The sequence below is a fragment of the Myotis brandtii genome, unplaced genomic scaffold (assembly GCF_000412655.1).
Source record: "Myotis brandtii unplaced genomic scaffold, ASM41265v1 scaffold6, whole genome shotgun sequence".
NCBI classification, from domain to species: domain Eukaryota; kingdom Metazoa; phylum Chordata; class Mammalia; order Chiroptera; family Vespertilionidae; genus Myotis; species Myotis brandtii.
In genome coordinates, this window is record NW_005370271.1 from 2,020,943 (window position 1) to 2,044,818 (window position 23,876).

Below are 23,876 nucleotides of genomic sequence, written 5' to 3' on the forward strand. Positions count from 1 at the left end.
TATTGCAGCATGGCTTTGACACACTTAGCATGAAATAAATAAAACTAGCAAGAGCAAGGTAGCAGGAGTACCTCAGCGACAACAAATGCATGTGTATGTATATACACATCTATGAGTTATGTGTGTAAATCTTGGATCTACCTTAGACATGGGCCTAAGCCCACACGTATCCCTTTCCCTATTAGAAATTTGTAATGATGTTCACTGAAGACCCCTCCCTTTTCTTTGGAGTATCAAGTTTTTACAATGTGAGTCAATTAAAACATTAACTTAGAATTCCATTCTACTTGTCACTTTAGAGGATTGCATGGCTATCCATCTGTATTTTGGACAACCTGGTAGCTATCCCCCATTGTCATTCCTTGGCCTACACCATGCCACCAGCAATGCTGGCATGATTCTGAAAAAGGTCACAGCATGACATCTAATAGCCCTGGAGAGCATTTGATAATTTTGCTGTTTGTGTGTTTGAAAGGGCAGCCTTTATTGTATCATTCCCTGCTCAATCATCAGTAGCAATAATACCTGCTTACTTTTTAGAAAATAACTTTTATCTAATTTTGAAAGTAATACGCACATATACTGCTAATATATTAATTTCCTTCTAGTCTTTTCTTCTTTCATCTCATTGACTAGGTTACTTTAATTAATGTCTTAAAAGAATATGATAGTACATACTGTTCTTTTGAGCACCTCTTCCCCCAGCAATTCTTAGTCAGTCTGGTTGGTAAATACTGGTTCTCTCCCAACTCGCAAATGCCTAGCATAGAATTGCCTAGTTGGAGTGTGGCTCTTTTCAAGGCTGTAGAATTTGGTAGTGTGGTTCCCAGAGTCGCACTGTATCAGTTGCCTATATTTGGCTAGGTTGAGTCATGTCACCAAATATAGCCTGTGCCTTCCGCATGATGTATGCCAGGCTCCTGGCTCCAAGTGCCACAGCTGGCCTCCAGAGACTGACTCTGCTGTGTCCTTTAAGATTGGGCCTGCTGACCAGGCAGTATTTCTTCCTATTTGTAACACAATCAATACCAAGATGATTCAGAGATTGTTTTCTTTACCAAATAGGTTCACTTGTCTGAAATCCTAATGCCCTCCTCCTCCCTTGAGGAATTAAATTCTAAACGTGCCCAAACCTGGGTTATGTTTATAGATAGGATGTGTTATAAAAAAAATAACATCCGCTCTAGCTAGTTTGGCTCAGTGAATAGAGCTTTAGCCTGCGGACTGAAGTGTCCCGGGTTCGATTCCTGTCAAGGGCACATGCCTGGGTTGCGGGCTTGATCCCCAGTAGGGGGCGTGCAGGAGGCAGCCGATCAATGATTCTCTCTCATCATTGATGTTTCTATCTCTCCCTCTTCCTTCCTCTCTGAAATCAATAAAAATAAAAAATAGCAACAACAAAACAAAAACCACAACCACTGAGTTATATTTATATTTAGATATACAGTTATTTTTCTTTTATTTTGCTTTATTCAGTTGTGAAACACCGGTGTTCTAAATTCAGGGAATGAACTCACTGAATGCTTGCCTGGTACCCCAACAGGAAACTCAAAGTGCTAGTTAAAAAAGGCTCTAGTTCCTAAAGGGGTTATTATGTAAGAGAGATAAGAAAGCCAGTAGCTGAAATAATTACCTAAGAAGGTTGGCTGGGGCAGCAGAGCTAGAAATAAAATTTGGCGAGCTGATCTAAAATGTGGGTTTCCTTTTTGGGAATGGTGCCCTGAAAAAGGTGAATCTGAAAGAAAAAAAAAAAGACTTGAGAAATAGCCTTCAGAAGGAGGGGATTGTGGGTAATGTACCCATGGAATAGAAAATGCAGAAGTGCCCATGTATATTGGCGTCCACAGAGCAGAGGATGTTAAAGCAGAGGGAGCATGTGAAAGGCTCGTGGAAGACCTGAAAGACCTCAAATGGGAGCTCCGGGAAGGTTTCCAGAAAGAAAGTGCTAGGTATCATCTACAATGGATGTCATGAACGGGTGACTCGAGATATTTTAATTATAGAAGGAATTTGCAGAAGGATAGGGCACACAGGTTAGGGAAGCATTAAGAAAGCTTAAAAAATGCTCTGTCACTGCTTATATTTTTAAATTGAAGAAGAAAGCATTACCCATTACTGATTGTTTAACAAAATGTCCCAGATGTATTTGCTACTCAGAGGTCAAAATTGATTCCAACCTGACCAGGTCGAGAATTAAAAACAAGGATCACCTTTCAGAGTTAAACTCTGAACCTTGCCAGTGATTCTCCGGGGCCCTATTGTGTTAGCTGGAGGCTAGAATGACTGGGTTCAGACATCTCAGGAGCAGAAAAAACATCAAAGGCCCTCCTTGGGAGGGGCGCTGTGAGGCGAACTCCAGAACTGAGGGAAGGGACACTTTTGAGCCCATCGAGCTGAAACAGTCCTCTCCTTTCCTTAAAAGTCACCCAGAGGTGAGTTTCTGATGAGGCCGAGCTTGATTTCTTAAACTGGGCCAGCCTGTTTGGTCATTTGTCTCACTTACTCGTCCTTGCTTGGCATCCAGGAAGAGGCATTAGAGTTCATGTGGAACAGCCAGGACTTCAGCTGGAATGTTGGCATTCGAAATATTCAAATATCTGAATATCCTCTTCGAAATAACAAAACATTTCCTCTTCACTTCAGTTAATGACGTGACATAAATGTCTGTATTAACTTACATCATCTTTTTACAAAATGTTTTAAGATAAATAAAAATGGTATGTGTGATGGCTCTGTTAGTTCAACACCCGAGGGTTTTTCAGTTACAAATGTATGCTGTGCTCCATTATAGAAAGTCAGCAGCTACTACGAGTTACGTGATTCTGAAACAGCTCGCCCCCTTCCGAGTGTTTAACCGTCAAGGGTCATGTTCTTATTCCAGCATTTCAAGTCTGTGCTTTTTTTAAAAGTGCACTCGTGACAGGTCAGAAGATCTGGGCTTATAGTCCAGCAGTTCAGGTGGAATTCCAGTGGAGCTGGATACTGGGCTGTGTGATTAGTATTAAACAATGAAGCCATTTCTTAGGAATAAATTGAAATGTTATTTTGTACCTCTTCCTTCCTCATTTCCAACCCTACCTCCACTCCCTTAATAGGAACAAGCTGAAATTTTAAATAGAACAATTAATAACTTAATGACAGTAAAAACAATCCATGTACTTGATTGTAAATTGCAGGAAAATTATTAAGTTCAGATTTTGTTTCATATTAGAGCCTCACGTTTTGGATATAGATTAATTAAAGCTATTAACAATGGAGAACAATGTTCTCTTTTCACAGTGTGAGTTCATTTCTGTGGAGACTCTTTCAAAGAAGCAGGATTTTGAGAGGTTGAAGGCTGGCTGAGGCCTGAGGTTCCTTTCTGGAGTTGTAAACATGGCTGTTGGACCCATAGGCCCGCAGGTTAGCTCTGGTCCCCGTAGTACTCAGGGGAACCGGGTCGTCTTCCCGGCATGTTGGCTGGCTTGCCCCACGCAGCCTCAGGGGATGGGAGAGACTCTGCTTACCCACTTTTCCAGAGCCTGGAGAGTCTCCCGTGGTTCTGTGGGTCGGAGTTTAGAATTACAGTTGTAATTCTGAGTCGGCTTTAAATCCTCACACTACTCATTTATACAGTGCTGGGCTGGGCTATGGTAGCTATTTGCTAGTAATAGTCAGGTTCCCCTGTCCATTCCTTACATGAGCAAGACTTTGTTGAGAGTTCTCCACCATTCTTATGAAGGTGGGTGCAGATGGGCACGTGGAACATGGAGACTTACAAATGTTTCCATAATGATTTTTGTCATGTATAGCATAGAATTAGGTACATGGTGTGCATTCAGTAAGGATTTGTGGTCTAGATACCTCAACTTACATGTAGAAATTCTCCCCTAACAGAAATAGGATTCCTTGCCCAGCCAGTGTAGTTCAGTGGTTGCATAAGGAGGTCCAGTTCGATTCCTGGTCAGGGCACATGCCAGGGTTGCTGGCCCGATCCCCACTAGGGGGCGTGGAGGAGGCAGCCAGTCAATGATTCTCATCATTGATGTTTCTATCTCTTCGTCCCTCTCTCTTTCTCTCTGAAATCAATAAAAAAAATAAATTGAATTCCTTATAGAGGGAGAAACCATTTCCAGCGCCATCCTCCCTTTTTTTGTGGTTACTAATTTAGAAGTTGTTGCATCCTCCAAAATGTTAGTACCTTCACAAAGTCTTTTTTGATGGGAATAGTGGGTGTCCATTTTAGGTTCAAAACCTAGTTTTGAACCACTTAAAAATTCAAGGGAAACTATCCCAGTATTTTTTGAGTGTCTGCTGTGCTCTGGGCATTGTGCTGTGTGTTGTGTGCTTTGATATTTTCTGTCACATGTAAATACAGTATGTTTTTCTTTACCTTCTGTACTGATTCTCAAATGCAAATTTAAACACATTAGCATGTCTGTACATGTAGGCACAAGCCTGGCACTTTTGTTCTAAATCATAGAAAAATATTACTGCTAATTACATACTTCTAAAAAGCAATAAAAAACTATATATTTGAATTTTTTCACATGTATAGGGCTAAAAAAATGTGAAGATTGTCATTATGAACTGGTAGTAGAACATAATGGTATAAAGGAAATTAGTTTGCATAGGGATTTAGAAGTTAGAATGACCAAATAACTTTCCTACTTTCAGACTTTCCCATTTTGAATGTTTGCCAACGTGCTGATTGGTATGTCCTCTGATTCATTGTGGTTATTAGCACAACGAAGTTTTATCCCAAATACAGCTTTTTAATACCTTATCTACTAAAACAAGCAATTCAGTTTTGTTATTGCATACGCTTAAACCATCCATGAAGAAAACAAACTTAGTAACGGCCTTCTTTTACCTTCAGGTCGTCTAAACTATTCATATCCAGGATCCGATAGCTCTCTGCTTATTAATGGTAAGTGATAATCGATTTACCCTAGTGAAGTTCATCTACTGAAACCAGTTAGTATAGGTGAAACAATATAGTAATTATGTTTCAGTAAGTAGAGAAATGGCATTAGTTTATTCTGTAATGACAATTGAAAGTTGCTATTACTCTATCAGGTATTTTATGAATAATTACTTTTCCTCCAAATTGTGGCAAGACCTTTTTGAACTTTGAGAGCCAACCAGTTCTCTGTCTTGAAATTGGTCACAATGAGAATTATATAATGTTATAAGCAGGAGGGCTTAATCTAACTTGAGCTTCTGTAGAGTGACCTTCGAAATGTCAATATAAAAACCATCTCCATGTAGTTGGAGAAATGTTCCAGGATAATCAGAGATCTGAAACCAGGAAGAGCTGCCTGAGACCACAGGGGTTGACATTGCAAAGGACAAGGTCATTCACTGGTTGCTGTCTAATGAGAACAAGAGAAATGAAGTTTTATGGCCTTTGCAGTGTCTTCAATAGCCAAGTAGATTACAATTCTAAATATTACCACTGTGCTGTGGCGTTCTGTTTTTATGAGCTTATGCTGAAACAAACTAGATTTCACAGGGGAGGAGGAGACATGTAGGTGCAGAAGGAATTAAAGAATCAAAAATGTTCTGTTTGGTAGTGCTATAAGTTAAAGTAATTGGGTGGAATGCAGGGGTCTTGTTTACTTCTTTCTACTCATTTACTATTGAGTGGATTTCAAATGTGTGTGTTCATTTTGCTTTCCATTTGTCAGAACTCATTTTATGTCCCACCACTTCTAAGAAGTATTCTTGACTAAATAACTTTATTTTCATCATTCCAAAAACAAAACACACACAAAAAAAACTTCTACTCCTTGTCTGTGGTCTATTGTGAATGGGGAATTAAAGTTATCTTTATGACTGGACCTCTTTTTGGCTAGTGTTGGAAGTCAGTGTTCTGAAGGACGTAGGGTTGTCGCGCCAGGAAAAATGAGGAGATTTGATTTATGAGAGTGGCTGTGGGCGCATCAGATCCTCTGGAGACATGCGGTTTATAAAAACCTTACTTGTTCACCCGACTTTGGTCTTTTCATGCTATCGCTTCCAGAAATAAGGCCAAAATATAATATTTCAGCAGAAATGTGTGTAGACTGAAAACAAAACCCAGTGGTGACAGTGGCATCAGGATAAGGGGATCATGTAAAGGTTGCCTTGGTAGCTTTCCCTGGGGAACAAGCTGCAGAGTCGGGGCTGCATGATGGAAATTGCAGTGAACCAGGTTTGAGATACTGCTTTGTGATCTTAGACAAAGTGATCAATTCTTCTTTGTCCCTGTCTCCTCGTGAAGCCACTAAATTAGATCAGTTGCCCTGAGTCCATCTTTGTTGAGGTGAGAAAAATAAACACTCTCTAGCAGGTTGTCCTTAAAGCCCAACTCACTTAATTTTTTAAAAACATCTCTTATGAGATGTTTTCTTTCCCTCCTGCCCCCATAAATATTTCTGCTCTTATGAATAGATCATTTTTAAAGACATTTACTTGGCAAAGAAAAAAGTAAAGGTAACCTTTTCCCAAAAATATTTGTTTTGAAATTTTACTAGAAGGGGACTAGATATTTTTTACCATTGCATACATGGAAATTGTATTTATTATAAGGGTATACTGGCTAAGGTTCACACCGCTTTAACTGAAAGATAGGAAGATAAAGAAAGAATAAAGATATGTCAAAGAGACGTGCTGGCTCCTCAGACAAGACCCCAGAGTGTGAGGTTATGCCTGTCATGGGCGCAGACCTAGTATTGTGATCTAGGGCTTCAGAACTTGATTTTGTCAGATTTGATCAAGTGTTAGTTCCTAATAACCAACCGACTAGGACCAGATATCAATGTATGCATTTGTAATGGGGAATAATCCTTCTAGGTAGACCAGATGTGTGAGTCGACTGATAGACTTATTTTTCTTCAGTAGCTAAGTGGATTATAATAGAAGATTGATTAACAGTTATGAAATTATAATGAGGTGGAGATGGAGGGGTGTTGAGACAATTTCTTAGTCACTTTGATTTAGGCATAGGCATAGCCCACTCTCTTCAGTCAAATTTATGGAACATCTTCTATGGTGGGCTGCTTCTCTAGATAGATTGATCTCTTTCATGTATTGATTCTTAGGAGCTTTGTTCTCATTTTAGCTAAGGTTTTAGGAGCACATATATTGCAAATCTGGTGTAATACATTGATTGTGCTTAATGAAGGTAAACTCAAGTCACAAATACCACCCATGTCATAGGATTGAGGTAAAGATTAAATGCATGTAAATCATTAGCATAGCACCTGGCATGTAGTAAAATGAAAATATTTAGAGTGTCATTTTTTGGTTAGGAATATTAGTGTTAAAGATTTATAAGGAAAAAATACAATACAAGGGATTAGAAGAATATATAAAAATTGTGGCTGAACATGCTTTCTATGTCTATTGTTAAGGTAGATAACCTAAAACTTACTATATTCACTTTTAAAAGCAATCTCTTCATATTTTAATTCATTTTCAGTTTATAACTGAAAATAAAAGCCTAATACATTGTGTTGCTCTATATTCATTATTCAATTTTAAGACTTTAGGAACTGTAAGGAGCTCCCTATCTACCATAAACTCTTTATATACTAGTATAGATGTTTATTCTCTTTCTCTCATGAACATTTGAATTTCAACTATGATAATTATTGTAGAACTTGTTTTAAAATTTTAATCTCGAAGCTTTTGGAAAAACATGGGGTTTACATCCTAAAAATAAAGATGTAATATGCAAATGGTTGTTACACCGTGAAACGTAATGACCAACCAAGTAACAACTGGATCACAGATCAGCAGGAGGGTGGGGCTGCAAGCTATAAGCTGGCAGCGGAGAGCTACAGGAGCAAGGTATGAGGGGCGGCAGCGAGCTATTGGCAAGCTACTGGGGCACGGATTCGTGCTCAGGGCTACAAGTAAGTAATAAGAAAAATTCAGAGTAGTCTCCCAGCTTCCGCAGTCTAGATTAGAAGGACATTGGAGCCAGAACCGGTTTGGCTCAGTGGATAGAGCGTCGGCCTGCGGACTCAAGGGTCCCGGGTTCGATTCCGGTCAAGGGCATGTACCTTGGTTGCGGGCACATCCCCAGTGGGGAGTGTGCAGGAGGCAGCTGATCGATGTTTCTCTCTCATCGATGTTTCTGGCTCTCTATCCCTCTCCCTTCCTCTCTGTAAAAAATCAATAAAATATATTAAAAAAAAAAAAAGAAGGACATTGGAGTTTGCATATACAGAGATGAAAAGGGCTTACTCATCCAGTGGGGTGAATCACTGTTGTTGGGGTCATTTTTCCATTCTCAGTCATCAGTTCATTGGTGTTCATACTACGCAGTGACCTTCATATACTACCCATGTCTTTTAAAGGTATTGCCAGTATAATTCAACAAATAATAATTGATAACTGTGCAAAGAATGCTGTAGTGCACATTCTAGGGAAGTATTCAATTATTGCTGGGTTATTAGTTATAGAGATTTTTTTGAGGGGGAATCCTTGGGTTCTACATATATAAAAAACAAACAAACAAGTTTTCTAGCTACTTTTTGGTTACATATTAGTTTTCCAGGGCCACCATAACAAGTACCACAGACTGGGTTGCTTAAGCAGAAATTTCTTTTCAGTAACAGAGCCTAGAAGTCCGAGTTGATTTCTTCTGAGGCCTCTTTCCTTGGCTGGTAGACAGCTGTCTTCTCTCTGTGTTTGCATGATTTTCCTCTGTGCTTGTCTGTGTCCTGAAATCTTATAAAGACACATATTGGAATAGGGCTCACCCCATTGCCTTCACCACACCATTTAGAACATTCTTGAATCATGTTAGTACTAAACATTAAATTATTGAGGATTTTATAAATCAAAACTAAGAAATAAAAGTAGATAAACATATAAATAGTATTCATTTTAACCCCAATGTGGATTAAAAGATTTTTATTTAATAATAGCATGTATTTTTGAAATCCTTTAATAGTGTACTCTTTGGTAATTAAAGAAAAATTCTGAGCAGTTTATTTCAGCTGACTTAGCTAGAAGTTTTCCAAATGTAGATTTCTTTAAACATATTTAAAGTAATTTTTTTACTTGCTACTTTATTGGATGTTTGAGAAACATCAAAAATATGCAGCACTTGATAATCATGAGATTGGAAATCTGTCTGCAAGACAGATTCCTCAGGAAAGTGGTGAGGATCTATCTGTGTTACAGGTATTTCACCATGTGTTTGCACCAAGTATACTTTGCAGTTGGTGAGGAAAAGGTGCTGCGAACATCTTTCATCCGTAAGATGAAGGGCACCATTGACCATTCTGTCAATATCTGGCTTCTGGTTACATACGTGCGTTCACGTTATAGAAATCTTATTGATCTGTACATTTGTGATCTGTGTACGTTCTCCTATATATGTCACATATCAAAATCTACATTAAAGATAGTGTATAGTGTTAACAGCATTATCATAAGTAGAACTCATACATTTAAACATGTTCATTTTCTGTGTTCTAGAATGACATTGTTTTTATTATTTTGGTACTCATTTATATTAATTTCCCTACTTGAATGGGCAGTTTTTATAATTATAAACATTGTATACCAATAACTGATTTTCTCTTAATGTGGGAAAATGTTTCTAAATAGTTTTCAGGATTTAATACCAGCATTTAACCAGCTTAATTTTGTGGTACAAAATCAAAGTTTGAAAGTACCATTTGAATACTTTAAGAGTATTTGAATTTGCTTTTGATCTGTAGCTTTTATTGTTCCTGGAACTATATTTATTTTTTAAATAATGGTAGCTATGAGATTTTAATGTTAGTTTTGTAGATTTTAAAAGGCTAGTCTTTTCAAATATATTTTCTCAGAAATCCAAGCAACATCTGTTAACTTTTTGAGATCAACAGAACCCAGATTTTCAAATCAATAGTTTCCCCAAACTCTCGTGTCTTTGGAGCAGTTGTATGAATAGAATGTTTTTGGACAAGCATCTGCTTTTGTGGTGTCTTTGTCTTTCTGACCTCCGTCAGGTTGACAAAGTAAAAGAGTACCTTTCCCTTCTCCAAACAAGGCCTCGTAAAGGAAAACCTAACCGCTGAGGGAGATTTTATGCTGTTTTAATCCGTTTGCCCAAGTACTTTGGTGTAATCCAGTGTTTTCTAGTAATGGTAGAAATGTATTTTGCTTAAGACATAATTCCATTTTGGAGAAGACGCATGTGGCACCTCTAAGTTACACTTCTAACTCAGTTATAACTGAGCTATGCTAGCTCCGCTTCCTCCTGTGTAAACCTCATCTCCAGCCCAAACCCCCCTTGCTCCATCTGCTTCTGTTCTGGGCTTCTTTCCCTGAGCATCACAGCCCCCCTGTCTGCAGCACCACCACCCTGCAATGCCTTGCTCTGATTTTCTTTTAAGGTCAGATGCTACTCAAATGCTACTCACCCCTCTTTCTGCCCCTTAAATCAAGACCAATTGTTCGCCCTTGCCGGTCTGGCTCAGTGGATAGAGCGTCGGCCTGTGGACTGAAGGGTTACAGGTTTGATTCCAGTCAAGGGCATGTACCTCGGTTGCAGGCTTCTCCCCCAGGCCCTGGTTGGGGCACGTGCAGCAGGCAGCCAACCAATGTGTTTCTCTCACATCAATATTTCTCTCTGTCTTTCCCTCTCTCTTCCATTCTCTCTAAAAAAAAAAAAAAAATCAATGGAAAAATATCCTCGGGTGAGGATTAAAAAAAAACACAGCAATAATTGTTCCTCCCCTGTTTGTTCCTATTGCACCTGTCACCTAACTATCATAGCAAATAGACACATGGCAGTCTCAGTGTTTACTTACGTGGCCGTGGAGTCAGGGCTCTGTGTGTTTATCCATAGTGCCCAGCAGTGTGAGCATTCAAGAAACATTTGTTGAATAAAATTGAGGTGTTTGGACAGGCTGGGCTTATAAATGCCAGTTTTTTTTCAGGGAAGGCATTTTCTCAAAAGTTTACTGATTAGAAGTTCATGTGGCCATTTCCTGAGTATTCAGGAAAATACATATAATATGAATATACTGCTCTTCTTGGCTGTCACCTGCTTGGTGATAAAATGCCAAACTTTGTACTTTTCAACATTTGGGGTATAGTGGAAGATTTGATTAGGGTCAAGAAACCTTTGACCAAAAGGAAGTTTATAAATTGCTTAAAGATTTCATGTGTTATGATATTCTTTATTAGGGATTAATTGAGAGTAGTATACAATTGCTATTTCTCCTGTCGTGGTGAAATAGCCAAGAATTAAATATTGTGATATTCATTAAATTGCTAGTTAGCATGGAATTCTGAGAGAAAAGAAGATTGATATGATAGTTGGTTTAGATCACGTGACATACTCCTTTAGTATTATACTAGTTTGGACAGCAAAAAGCTTCCCTTAAAACAAGTGTCCTTGAAGAACTTAAAAAAAGAAAGTATAAGATTGACCTCTCACCATCCAGATTCTTTGTTTTTGAGACAAAATTATATATAGCCAATCTTTTTCAATTACAAAGCTGGTAGATGAAATCACAATTGATCCTTTTGACAATGTTTGAAAGGTTGTGTGTTTTTTTTTCTCATTTGACATGCAGCAAGGACATATGGGCGAAGGAGAGGTAACATTATTGTTTCTAACTTTTGAATGTATAGTTGTATTTGGAGAGGATCCAAGTTTGCTCAATTTCTAACCCTCATGGGGCAGCGGGTGGGTGAATGAAACCTAGGCTTGATTCATAGATACTTTATTCATTGTAGTTAACATTATAGACATTCTCGTTTTAAGGAGTCAAAATGGTAGAATTTGGATTTGAACCAAAATAATTTTCCTATATTATATTATAAAGTCAACTTATTTATATATAAAGATTTGTTTCCTTTTTTTCTTTCTAAAATGAATTTCTTAGAAAAAAGTTAAGACTCTTTAAAAAAGAAAATACAGCCCCAATCATCTCAAATACCTGAGTATATTAGAAGTTCAATTATACTTGAATACCTTGTCTACTTTTTTTTTAACCAAGTCAGCAAAATGCATTTGGTTTAAAAGGTGATTAGCTATATAAGTAGCTAATCATATACATTTGAAACATTGGGGGAAAGCTCTAGAAATTTTAGAGAATTTTAAAGAGTCAGCTCTGCTTCAAAATGTGATTTTTGAAGATCATTCAGGAAATAGCCTCCAATTTTATAGTCATTTTTTAGTCTTCATTCTATAACTCTTTGAGCTGTGATTTTACAGGATAACAAATATACTGTTATTATTTGTGTTTAGTAGTGAAAGGTGGAAGGAGGAGAAGTGTGGCAACCAAAGGACATTGGAATGTTTTCGTGAAGGAAGAGCACTTGAGAGCATTTCTGCAGGACCCATTAACGAGTTCCTTGTGCAGGACCTAGACGTGATTGGCAGCCTGAGCAGTGGCCAGTGCGGGGGAGATTCTGCACTTACTTGTCGCTCTGTGTTTTGCTCATGATTTCAAAGTTTGAATTTTGCTGTCAGGTCAATATGGGAAGAATACAAACACTGGCATCTCTGGTCTTTTCTGCTTATATATTCTAGATAGGATTTTCAACATCAAACTTAATGACTAGTTGTAGAATCAGATAGCACTGTAGCAGATGATTACTCAACTGAAAGAAAATACGTCTTTAGCATGCCTAAAAATCTCAAATTCTCTTAGACCAGACAATGAAGTTAGGTAATAGCATTAAGTGGGTTTAGTTGTATCCCATTAGTTAATGTAACTAAGATGAGTGCTCACTTTAAAAATCAACACGTTCATTTTAAGGACATTCTTAGAGGAGGTTGTGCAGGCCATATTATTGTTGTTTTCTTTAAAGTTTTAGTGATCTAGCATCTGACAGTCGAATCTAATACTCAGTGTACATGTCTAGGTTGCCAGTGGCCATGGGGCCCTGCCAAGGCACTGCTGTGCGCTGCCAACTGCTTTCAAAGGAGTGCTCTCTCCTGCTGCACTTCCATCCACCTCACTGGATCCCAGAGGGATAACTGAGCAGCCCTCTATTTAACCATGTCCTTTCTCTCTGACTCAGTTGGGACTTGAAGGTGATGGGAGTTCAAGAGCATATCGCAGTGGTGCTATTTGTTATTCAGTGAGAAAAGGAAAAGCCGCAGTTTTATTGAATCAGCTGCTTGCCTTGTTTGTTGTGCAAGATAACCAGTGGCCTGGAACATTTTCTGTTAGCTTTCTTCCTGCTTTCTATTCCAGGTCAGTCTTCACTGTTTCCAATGGAAGATGGATTTTTGGATGATGGCCGCGGGGATCAACCTCTTCATAGTGGCCTGGGTTCACCTCACTGCTTCACTCACCAGAATGGAGAAAGAGTGGAGCGATATTCTCGCAAGGTGTTTGTGGGCGGATTGCCTCCTGACATCGATGAAGGTATATTTAGAAAGAAGCATCCAGAGCCCAGTGCCCAGGCTGTGGCACACAGTAGGAAACTCATAGATAGAGGTCACTCTTATGATAACAACAATCTTACCTGGCTCCAGGTATTCTGATTTGATTGCACTGTTCTCTTTTTGTATCTTCCTATCGCAGCCTATACCATTAGTTCACAGAAGGAAGGGGTTGGGGGCAGGACTTTAGGAACCAGCAGAAGCAAATGATTAGACGAAAGGAAAAGGAGCAGACATCACGGAAAACTCAAGGATTCTGTTGAGGGAAGACATAAGTGCTAACTGCATTTTTGTCTGTGTGTGCTGCCTTGGCCAAATGCAGTTATGTATTTTCCAAAAAGATGTGGACTCTCACTGTGGTAGCTGGTGCAGGCCGGAGTCTTTAGTGCATGCCACAGTTGATGAGGAAATGTGATATTGGTGAGTAACACAACACCAAGTGGGCAGAGATGAACTTGACCAGGTGATCAAGCTTCACATGCCCAATTAGGACAGGATGGCGTGGCATTATAAAGGTGGGAATCCTGTTTAGAATGCACAGCATGCTTATGGTCACAGGGAAACAGTACGGACAGGTGAGCATTGTCTACACAATAACTGGCCTGCGTACTTTAAAACTGTCAAGCACGTAAAAGACAAGAAAGAATGAGGATCTGTTCCAAATTGAAGAAGATGATGCCCTAGGGCAGTGGTCGGCAAACTCATTAGTCAACAGAGCCAAATATCAGCAGTACAACAATTGAAATTTCTTTTGAGAGCCAAATTTTTTAAACTTAAACTATATAGATAGGTACATTGTTATTAACTTAATTAGGGTACTCCTAAGGCTTAGGAAGAGCCACACTCAAGGGGCCAAAGAGCCGCATGTGGCTCGCGAGCCGCAGTTTGCCGACCACGGCCCTAGGGACATGCTGTCCAAATACAGCACGTGTTCTGGATCAGAAGGGAAAAGAGAGATGCTGTTGGGATAAAGTCTGTGATGTGGGCATTGTATCAGTACTGACTTCCTGATCGGGAGTGCTGTGTGGTAGTACATAAGGAAGTGACCTCGTTGAGGAGGTCACAACAGTTGCATTATGGGATATAGAGCATCATGTCAGAAAAAGATGATAGGTGGTGGGTAGACAGGTAAATAGCTTGACTCATGTAAAGGTACAGGTAGGAGGAAGGGAAGAGGCAATTGTGCACAATATTAACAGTTGGGGAGTCTAGATGAAGGGATGCGGGAGTTGTTTTTTGTTTGTTTTTGTTTTTTGAGGGGGGACTTTTTTGTACTGCTATGTAAATAGGAGATTTGAAACTGTTTTTTTCTAAACTAATTCCTAAAAATGATCACAAAAATATTGAAATCTATTTTGCTTTGTTGTTTATTAGATGAGATCACAGCTAGTTTCCGTCGCTTTGGCCCTTTAATTGTGGATTGGCCTCATAAGGCAGAGAGCAAATCCTATTTTCCTCCTAAAGGTAATTCTCAAGATTCAATATACCATGTACATTTGTCCTTTTATTGTTTAATGTTTACCATTTTCATAAATGTTTGCCTTCAGTGTAAAATTTCCCATTGTTAAACTTCTATTTTCCCAAATGCATCTTTAAAATTTCTACCTAATATGTTACTTTCAATTCAAATTTAATTTTACTCTAAAAGATGTTTCAAGATATCAAACTGAACTTAATGTTGATATCAGACTTTAGGTATGAATATTGTTATAATTAAAAAGAAATTGAACTCCTTTCCCCTTCATTAGTTTTAGTTTATATTTCCTTTCTCTTGAAATGTTGCAAAAAAATAATAATAATAATTAGGAGAACGTCTACGCCTTTCCCCCCCTTTTCACCAGGCTATGCATTCCTGCTATTTCAAGATGAGAGCTCTGTCCAGGCTCTCATTGATGCGTGTATTGAAGAAGATGGGAAGCTCTACCTGTGTGTCTCAAGTCCCACGATCAAAGACAAACCAGTAAGTGCATTCCAGCATGAGAATAGCTTCTGGTTTCTGCCTCCATCTCTACTCTGTTTGAAAAACCCACAGCATCTTGATGTTTCTATTCATTGACACGTTTGTAAGTAGACTGGGAGTGAAGTTTTGTTACTATTGTCAAGCTCCTAACATTGACATTCTGTATATTTGTGCATATTATTTGGCCATTGAACTTTTGATTAATTAAAACATTGGCAAATCTTTACTATTAAAAGACTTCACCTGATAATGCATTTGATAAAGTAGCCGAGTTTCCTCTGAATAATAGATTTAGCTTCTAATAGGCATCACATTTTCACCTTTGTTCAGTTTACTCTTAAAAATGAAATGCAGGGTTAGGATACACTATTTTTAAATATTTTCTAGTTTTACAGCTTTATTGCTTTTAATGATGTGAATTATTGTTTTAAAAATATAAAATACTCTGCAACAGTTTTAAACATTTTCCCCCCACAAATTGTACTGAGAATGAGACATTTGGGTTTGCACACTCCCCAGGTGCAGATTCGGCCTTGGAACCTCAGTGACAGTGACTTTGTGATGGATGGTTCACAGCCTCTTGACCCACGAAAAACTATATTTGTTGGTGGTGTTCCTCGACCATTACGGGCAGGTATGATTAAACAAAAAGACCTTCCTCACCCTTTAGCATAAGATGTATTTTATAAAGGTTTCTCGGGATAAATTCTCCCTTAAGCAGTTGAGTTAATGTCTAAGAGTGAGAGTTCTGGAATCAAAGTGTCTGGGTTTGAATTCATGTGCTCTGCTCTCAGTTAATAGTTGAGTGACCTTGGACAATTGCTTAATTTCTCTAATTCTCAATGTCCTCATCTGTCAAAGGGAGTAGTAAGTGTATCTCCTTTCTATAGAGCTGATTTGAGGGTTAAGTGAGATAACCAATGCAGGATGCTTAGTGCAGTTTCTTATAATGCCCATGACCATCACTCTCATCATCGTCGGAAAATAAACGACGCCCTTCAAGAACAGATGCTGGATTGCGATGTTTAGTGTTTGTTTCCCATGTCCTCGTTTGCTTATCAGCTACTTGCTGGGCTCTGAAATATAATATGGGTCCCAGCAGTGTATCGTGTTGTTAGCATAGTGCTAACAGAAGAAATTTCATCCCCATCACCTCATTTGAGGTTTGGTAGTATAAGTACGATAAAGATCAGAAAATGAACAAGAATGCAGTTTCAGAATTGTAACATATAATGGAGAAAGTGATACATTCGTTATTTCAAGTTTTTATAAGAGAAATTGGCAAATAGCTAGCCTGTGGGGAAAGGTCACAAGATTTTGATGGAAAAAGCCAGAAGGGCCTCCAAACAAAGAGCTTACCAAATCAGTTTTCTAGTGTTGAAATGATTATTTATACTAAGCCAGACCTTGTTAACCAGTAAATATATGGCAGCAACGTGGTATAGACCATGGTGCCAAGCCCAGCAGTGCCACTCAACCGCCTGTGACCTTGGACTGAGTGATCATCTTCTCCGTGCGTCAGTTTCCCCAAAAAATTACTGCCTACTTCATAGGGATGCTGCGGAGATGAAAAGAGAACATAAGTAAAATATCTAGCAGGCCCTTGCCCTTAGTTAAAAGATAAATGGACAACTGGTTATAATAACGCTTGATTTGAATAATTATAATGACATGAGCTCAGAGTGCAGATGAGCTGCTTTTGATGAAACCTTTGGTGAGCCAGCTGAGTCTTCCTGATTTCAGATCCCCTCTCTGCGTCTTTCTTATTTAGTGGAGCTTGCCATGATAATGGATCGGCTGTATGGAGGCGTGTGCTATGCTGGGATCGATACCGACCCTGAGCTGAAGTACCCAAAAGGAGCCGGGCGAGTCGCCTTCTCTAATCAACAGAGTTACATAGCTGCTATCAGTGCCCGCTTTGTTCAGCTGCAGCATGGAGAGATAGATAAACGGGTAAGTCCTAGACTGCGTTCTGGAAAGTTCTAGAGATGGCCCTCTAACTGTGTCATTACCAGATTGGATGGGGAAATTTTATATGACCATAAATCGACAGCTGACAGTTATGCCTGTAGGACCTCTAGGTGTATGTTCTATAATACATGTAGGAATTTCCTAGGAATTGCTTCTGTATCCTTGTTTGAGTAGCCTAACCAGAACCTTGTATCAGTTTACTTATCAATTTAATTTTTCCTAAGCTATCACCTACATCCATTCATTTCTTCAGTTAGTCAATCATTCAATATTTACCAAATCCTTCCTGCTATGTTTTAGCAAGTATACAAACATGAATGTCCTTGAGGTCTCCTGACATTTTTTTTTCATCCTGGGACATTATGAGGACCTTAGTGAGCCCTGCTTTCCAGTGCACTATGTGACAAATGATTGAATAAATTTACTTCTAGGTCTGCATGTCTTAGAAATAGTTCATTATAACAGATTAAGTAGAAGAAGTCACAGTCTCTCCATCTGTGGCCTGTCCTGCCTGGAGCGAGGTGGGAGCTGTCAGCATTGTTTCCATCACCTCACATTCCTCTTCATGGGGTTTCTCTTCTGAATCAAAGGGCTGGAGAAAACCACAAAGATAGCTTTGCCCTCTACTTTCTAATGTATTTGAAACGTTCCATTATGTATCTTATTTCTTTGCATTCACAGATTCATTTCTTATCTTTGTATTCCATGCGTTCAACAAATGTTTTCGTGCCAAGGACAAGAAGTCCCTGTCCTCGGGAGTTCATGGTCTGGTAGATAGTGTGGCCTGTGCCGACGGCCAGTAGGCAAACGGTTTGTTCCTAGTTTGTGCTGAGATAAGAATGTACATAGAGTGTGAAGCGGCCGCACTGGGGAGCAGTGTTTAGTTCAGCTGACTTTTTTCATAGACAGACCCTGTGGATGTGGAGGAAACAATGCGTTGATTTGCATTCATGTGGGCTCCTTGTTTCCTGGCAGACGGCACCTTTCTGAGGCCTGGCTGGGATGCCCAGCGCTCTGAGGCGTTGTGCTCCCAAGGATGGGTAGATGTGCTCTTCTCGAGTCGGCATGTAGAATCCACCCAGGCAGTAGTGGCTTACACAAACTGTTCATGCTTCATGTCATGTATATTCTGTGTCAGAGGCAGTACTGACTGTAAGGTCATAGTGTCGTCATGCTGACCAGCTTAAAGAGAAGGGTGCACATTCTGTTGTGAATATGGAGGAAGGTGCAGTGTTAGCCACAGTGACAGGCCTCCTGTGTTTGAGTCACACTGAAAAATGAGTACATCTGAGTAAACAGTCTCTGGCTCCACTGCTTCATTCCAACACAGGTGTCAGAGTTGTGAGGTTAGTCATTAGAAGTTAGACTTAATTTTTACTCCTCTGATCCAGTTCTCCGACCAGTGCTCTTGCTCTCTGTAGAGTTCTGGCGTGGCCTCCTAGTGCTCTAGTTCTGCCTGCCCCTCTGTCTCCCCCGTCACCCTTCTCCTGTTGATCCCGGCTCCCCTTTGTCAGAACTGGATGGCACCGGTGTTAACGACAATCTGGTATAAGGGAGTTTCAACCACGAGTCCAAGACTAAAAACAACCACGTTATTCCCACTGGCGAATTAATAGCCAGGTTATTTTTAATACTCGAGAGGCTCAAATAACAGGCAGCCTATTGAACACTGGAGCGGGCCCAGTTCCTAAATGCACCTTTGGCTTTTAGACTCAAGTAAACCCTTCCTACTGACAGGAGGGTGCAGGGCTGGAGATTGTGAGTAAAGTAGCTGCATGTGGGTTCCCAGAGTAGCAGCTTTGCAATTCTAATCAAGATGTGTGCCCTGTGAACAGAAGCCACAGCCAGGCTTGATTACCACTCAGAAGCCGCCATGGAAGTCAGGGTTTGACTAGCGAAGGGCTATTTTGTGGAGCCGGAAGCTCTTAGTTGGGTTTGTTTAAACTATAATTCCACATATAATGAACAACCAAGTCCACTAATTAAAATGCTGGTGTGTGTCTGTGAAAATTCTCCCGGGGGTTTAATTTCATAATGCTCAGCTGCCTTCACTTTATTTCTGTGGAATTCTTTTTGCCTTTGAAAAGTGATTTAATATGCCAAAAATGTAAAATGATGGGTATAAAAACCTGACCGGGTTCTTAAAAGATGGACTCTCTTAATTTCAATATGAGAATGTGGGGCATCTTGGCAGAGCCGTTCAGACAGTGATGGAAATGCGTGCGCACAGGAAGGAAGAGTGGCCTGGCGGTGTCACAGAAAACGTAACCTCCTTCCTTTTATTTTGGTTGCAGGTGGAAGTGAAGCCATACGTCTTGGATGATCAGCTGTGTGATGAATGTCAGGGGGCCCGTTGCGGGGGAAAGTTTGCTCCATTTTTCTGCGCTAATGTTACCTGTCTGCAGTATTACTGTGAATATTGCTGGGCTGCTATTCATTCTCGTGCTGGCAGGGAGTTCCACAAGCCCCTGGTGAAGGAGGGCGGGGACCGTCCCCGGCATATTTCATTCCGCTGGAACTAGAGAACTACAGTGCTCATTTTCAGGCCTCAGAATAAGTGCACTCTTCTGTTCATTCTGCCCCTCCTCAGCCTCTTCACGCTGGCATGCCCTCTGTAGCAGTCTAACTTCACAATAGTATAATGAAAGAATGGCCTATACTAGAGGTGTTTTGTAGATTCTTGTGTCACTGAAAACAATATGTATGAGCTCCTTTTTCCTATCGCCATCATGTTGCCTGGAAGTTTTATACTCTTGCTGGAGAGCAAGAGGATCCATACTTCCCGCAACATTTTCTTAGAGGAGAGAGAGAGATTAAGAGAGAAATGAAATGATAGAGTATTTTGGGTTTTTAATTAAATTATTGTTAATAATATAACATATAAGAATACTTTTATTAAAATAACCATGCAACAATAACACTATTAGTCTATCCTGACACAGTTTGTCTCCCGGGAAACGCTTCTGCCTTTTTCTTTCTTTTCTTTCGTCTTGTTGCCTCTCTCTGTTTCCATCCCCTTTCTGTTCTTTTACAGGCAGGGGAGGACGTTAACAATTACTAACAGGAAATAGCATGTTAAAGCGAACGCAGATGCATGAGCAAGATTGAAGCAGCCTCTCACTCACTGAAGGGTTCAGAGGCCGAATCTAATTTCATTCTGCCTCGGAGTTACTTCCACATCAGAAGCAGTCAAGTAGGCAGATCTAGGTTTATTTTCTTTTAAACAATTGTGAACATGTAGAATGTAAAAATTGGGGAAATTGACTACTGAGGGGAGTGCACTTATTTATTTTTAAACTTACTTATCTGGTCACAGCCCTAGGAAACCTACCAAAGCTAGAGTTCACGACAACTGGTGGAAAAAGTAGCATTTCCTCTCCCGAAGGACAAGTAGCTACATTTTATTTTTGATGTTCTAGATAAACTCATATAACATATAAGAATACTTTTATTAAAATAACCATGCAACAATAACACTATTAGTCTATCCTGACACAGTTTGTCTCCCGGGAAACGCTTCTGCCTTTTTCTTTCTTTTCTTTCGTCTTGTTGCCTCTCTCTGTTTCCATCCCCTTTCTGTTCTTTTACAGGCAGGGGAGGACGTTAACAATTACTAACAGGAAATAGCATGTTAAAGCGAACGCAGATGCATGAGCAAGATTGAAGCAGCCTCTCACTCACTGAAGGGTTCAGAGGCCGAATCTAATTTCATTCTGCCTCGGAGTTACTTCCACATCAGAAGCAGTCAAGTAGGCAGATCTAGGTTTATTTTCTTTTAAACAATTGTGAACATGTAGAATGTAAAAATTGGGGAAATTGACTACTGAGGGGAGTGCACTTACTTATTTTTAAACTTACTTATCTGGTCACAGCCCTAGGAAACCTACCAAAGCTAGAGTTCACGACAACTGGTGGAAAAAGTAGCATTTCCTCTCCCGAAGGACAAGTAGCTACATTTTATTTTTGATGTTCTAGATAAACTCTATCCTAATTTACTAACACTCATCAGGTGTCAGCCTTTGCTCTCCATTTTGACGTTACCTCAAGGATGTCCTTTTGATTTTGTGTTAAAATACACTTGTAGCCAAAACTGGAAGACAAAAATCAATACACTAATTGGCTGCTGATTGGCTTACTTTTAGATTTAAAGTTACTCTGGGTATCCTGTAATTTAGTTGTAACATAGAAAATTTAAAAAAAATTAAAAAAAAAAAGTTGAGTAGTTGCAAAGTGTTCTGCACTGTTGAACTAAGTAACTGTGTGAATCTGCAAAGGTCCGTATGTTTATCTTCCTCTTCCTATAAAATAAGATACCGTTACAGTTTCAGAACTGAGCATGGGACATAGTCAGTGTTTGAAGTGCCAACTTCGTCGAGTAATGCATGCTTTATTATAAATAAAATCCTAGCTCGGAAAGGCATTCTTATGTGTGGACAGTATGCTTCAGGGGTGAATTTAAAATAGTCTCTTGAAGCCCTGCTCTTGGAAGTAACTTTGATTTTAATTGACTTTATCTTATTAAATGCCCTATCCACCATTAAAAAGATTATCATCAGTGTGCAAAACGTTTTAAAAAAACATAATGGCAATCTTGCTAGTTGTGCTACCTAACAGTACCATCTTGGATCCTTCAAAACCAAAGACTTGCCCCAGCACTACGGTGGAACCACCTGGCTGATGCCCCTACCGATTGTCTTTAGGAAAAGCAGTCCTTTATTTTAATACAGGCTTTAATGAACGCTATACCTGTGCAGTTCCAAAGGTCAAAATGGAGGCATTTGCTGTCTAGTAGTCCAACACAGAGCGGGAGCTGCTTTCAGGGCCCCCTGCGAAGGCTGGAAGCAGCCACGTGGATGGAGGGTGCTCTCGTGTAGCTGGTCAGGGACTTTCTTTTCTCCTGAACTACATAATCCTAAGTGGAATGTTCATTTGCCTCTTTTTCTTCTTTTCAACGCTTGTAGGCGTCTTGGGGTGTGCTATTGTGCTGTTCCTACTCAGTAAACAGGTGTGATGAGTTAACAAGAAATAACACTGTTTGAGAACTAGCTTTGAATAATAATTTTTCCCTTTGTACATGACCTGCTGAATTTCGGTACAGTGTTTTGTAGCTAACTTATTTTGTCATGCACATAATGTATATTTGTTATGCACTACTTTTGTATATCTTGTTTTTCCAACAGTGAACATTTTTAGGCACACTTTTCACTGACGGGATATCTCTTTATGCAATACCTCAATTTTTCATATTGCAAAGAGTAGCTTTTTGTACTTTTATTACTGAGAGATCTTCATATACTTCATTTTTTAATATAAATAATTTTAATAAATTTTATTTTCTTATATTCTGCTTTTTATACATTTCAGTGCTCTGCATACATTTTGAATTATGGATGTTGTGCACTGGCAATGCTATTTTAGAGTCTGCAGAAAAGAGAAAGCATGTTGCTTAAACATCCTTCCCAGCACCAGCTGTTGGTGGACCTAGAATTTAAGAGATAGTCTATGTGAAGTCACAAATTAATGAAAAAAATTCGCATGAAAATGACAGATAACACTGTAGTTCCTAAAAAAAAAATTAAATGCATAAGCATAGGGTAGAAATTTAAAATGACAAAATTGTCTACAGCTTCTTACTAAGTTTTTAAAATTATTCATAACGCAGACATTTTTTGGTGAATGTTTAGCCATTTTTAATATTAATAAATTGATGTTAAGTGTTTGATTCAGAGATGTCTGCTCTTTTAAATTATATATAAAGGAAAAAACCAGCCTGCCGTGGGACAGGTGTGTAATGTTAGTATGCATGACTAATGTAAGAAATCGCTATTCTACTAATATTTACTTGTGATTGTGTGACAAGTGTGTTTACAGATTATTTGGTTACACTTCAATTTACAGGGCATAAACAATTATTATCTATTACTCTGAACTTTATCGATTACATGTCCTTCAGATTACATGGGATTGTAGTTGGGAGTTACCATGTAACTCAAAACATAATTAACATGTAATTAGTTTACAGATTTTAGGGTATCACTTCAATTTACCAAGCATGTAGTTCTAGCGCACTAGCATGGCACCAGCCATGTACTTACAATGTAGTTACAGAGTAATTACATGGTTATTTTTGCAATGTAAAATAAAGTGTTTCTGATTATTTTCTATGTAAAGGAGCCCTCTCCCTCCTCCTTCTGGTCCCCACGCTTTGGTATAATATATATACTTCTCCATACACAGACCTCTGCAGAATGCAAAATAAAACTTGCAGTGAATGAATTTAGCATTTGATGAGAGTGCTGTTGGAAAGACTTGATAACTCACCCCTTTTGTTTTGAAGAGTTGAATCTTCTGTTAAAAGGTGATTTGAAACTTGAATGTGATGAATTGTGGCAAGTTAACTTCAAGTTATGTGCAATACTTATTTCAAACTTTTGAAAGATCTTTGCAGTGTAATTCTTTGTTTTTAATTGCAGACATTTAAAAATGTCATTTTCTACTGTTAAGAGTAATCCTCTTTCTTGTTGGTGTTTCTAAAGAAAAGAATCAGAAATCAATCTTTCTACTAATGTAAAT

The 23,876-nt window shown here is 39.1% G+C and overlaps 1 protein-coding gene across 4 annotated transcripts in view; it reads left to right on the forward strand.

Moving 5' to 3' along the window:
* Positions 1 to 20,117, forward strand: part of CPEB4 (cytoplasmic polyadenylation element binding protein 4) — a 53,537-nt gene extending 33,420 nt beyond the window's left edge. Inside the window, exons 3-10 of one of the 4 annotated variants that reach the window (XM_014550331.1) lie at positions 4,859 to 4,909; positions 11,550 to 11,573; positions 13,182 to 13,355; positions 14,747 to 14,836; positions 15,214 to 15,332; positions 15,852 to 15,966; positions 17,104 to 17,285; positions 19,598 to 19,890. In XM_014550331.1, the coding sequence (XP_014405817.1) occupies positions 4,859 to 4,909; positions 11,550 to 11,573; positions 13,182 to 13,355; positions 14,747 to 14,836; positions 15,214 to 15,332; positions 15,852 to 15,966; positions 17,104 to 17,285; positions 19,598 to 19,825 (983 nt within the window). In that variant the 3' untranslated portion in view covers positions 19,826 to 19,890. Of the gene's footprint in view, positions 1 to 4,858; positions 4,910 to 11,549; positions 11,574 to 13,181; positions 13,356 to 14,746; positions 14,837 to 15,213; positions 15,333 to 15,851; positions 15,967 to 17,103; positions 17,286 to 19,597 lie in introns of all 4 variants that reach the window. The other 3 variants (XM_005879379.2, XM_005879380.2, XM_005879381.2) reach the window with 3 other exon arrangements.
* The last annotated feature ends 3,759 nt before the right edge of the window (positions 20,118 to 23,876 follow it).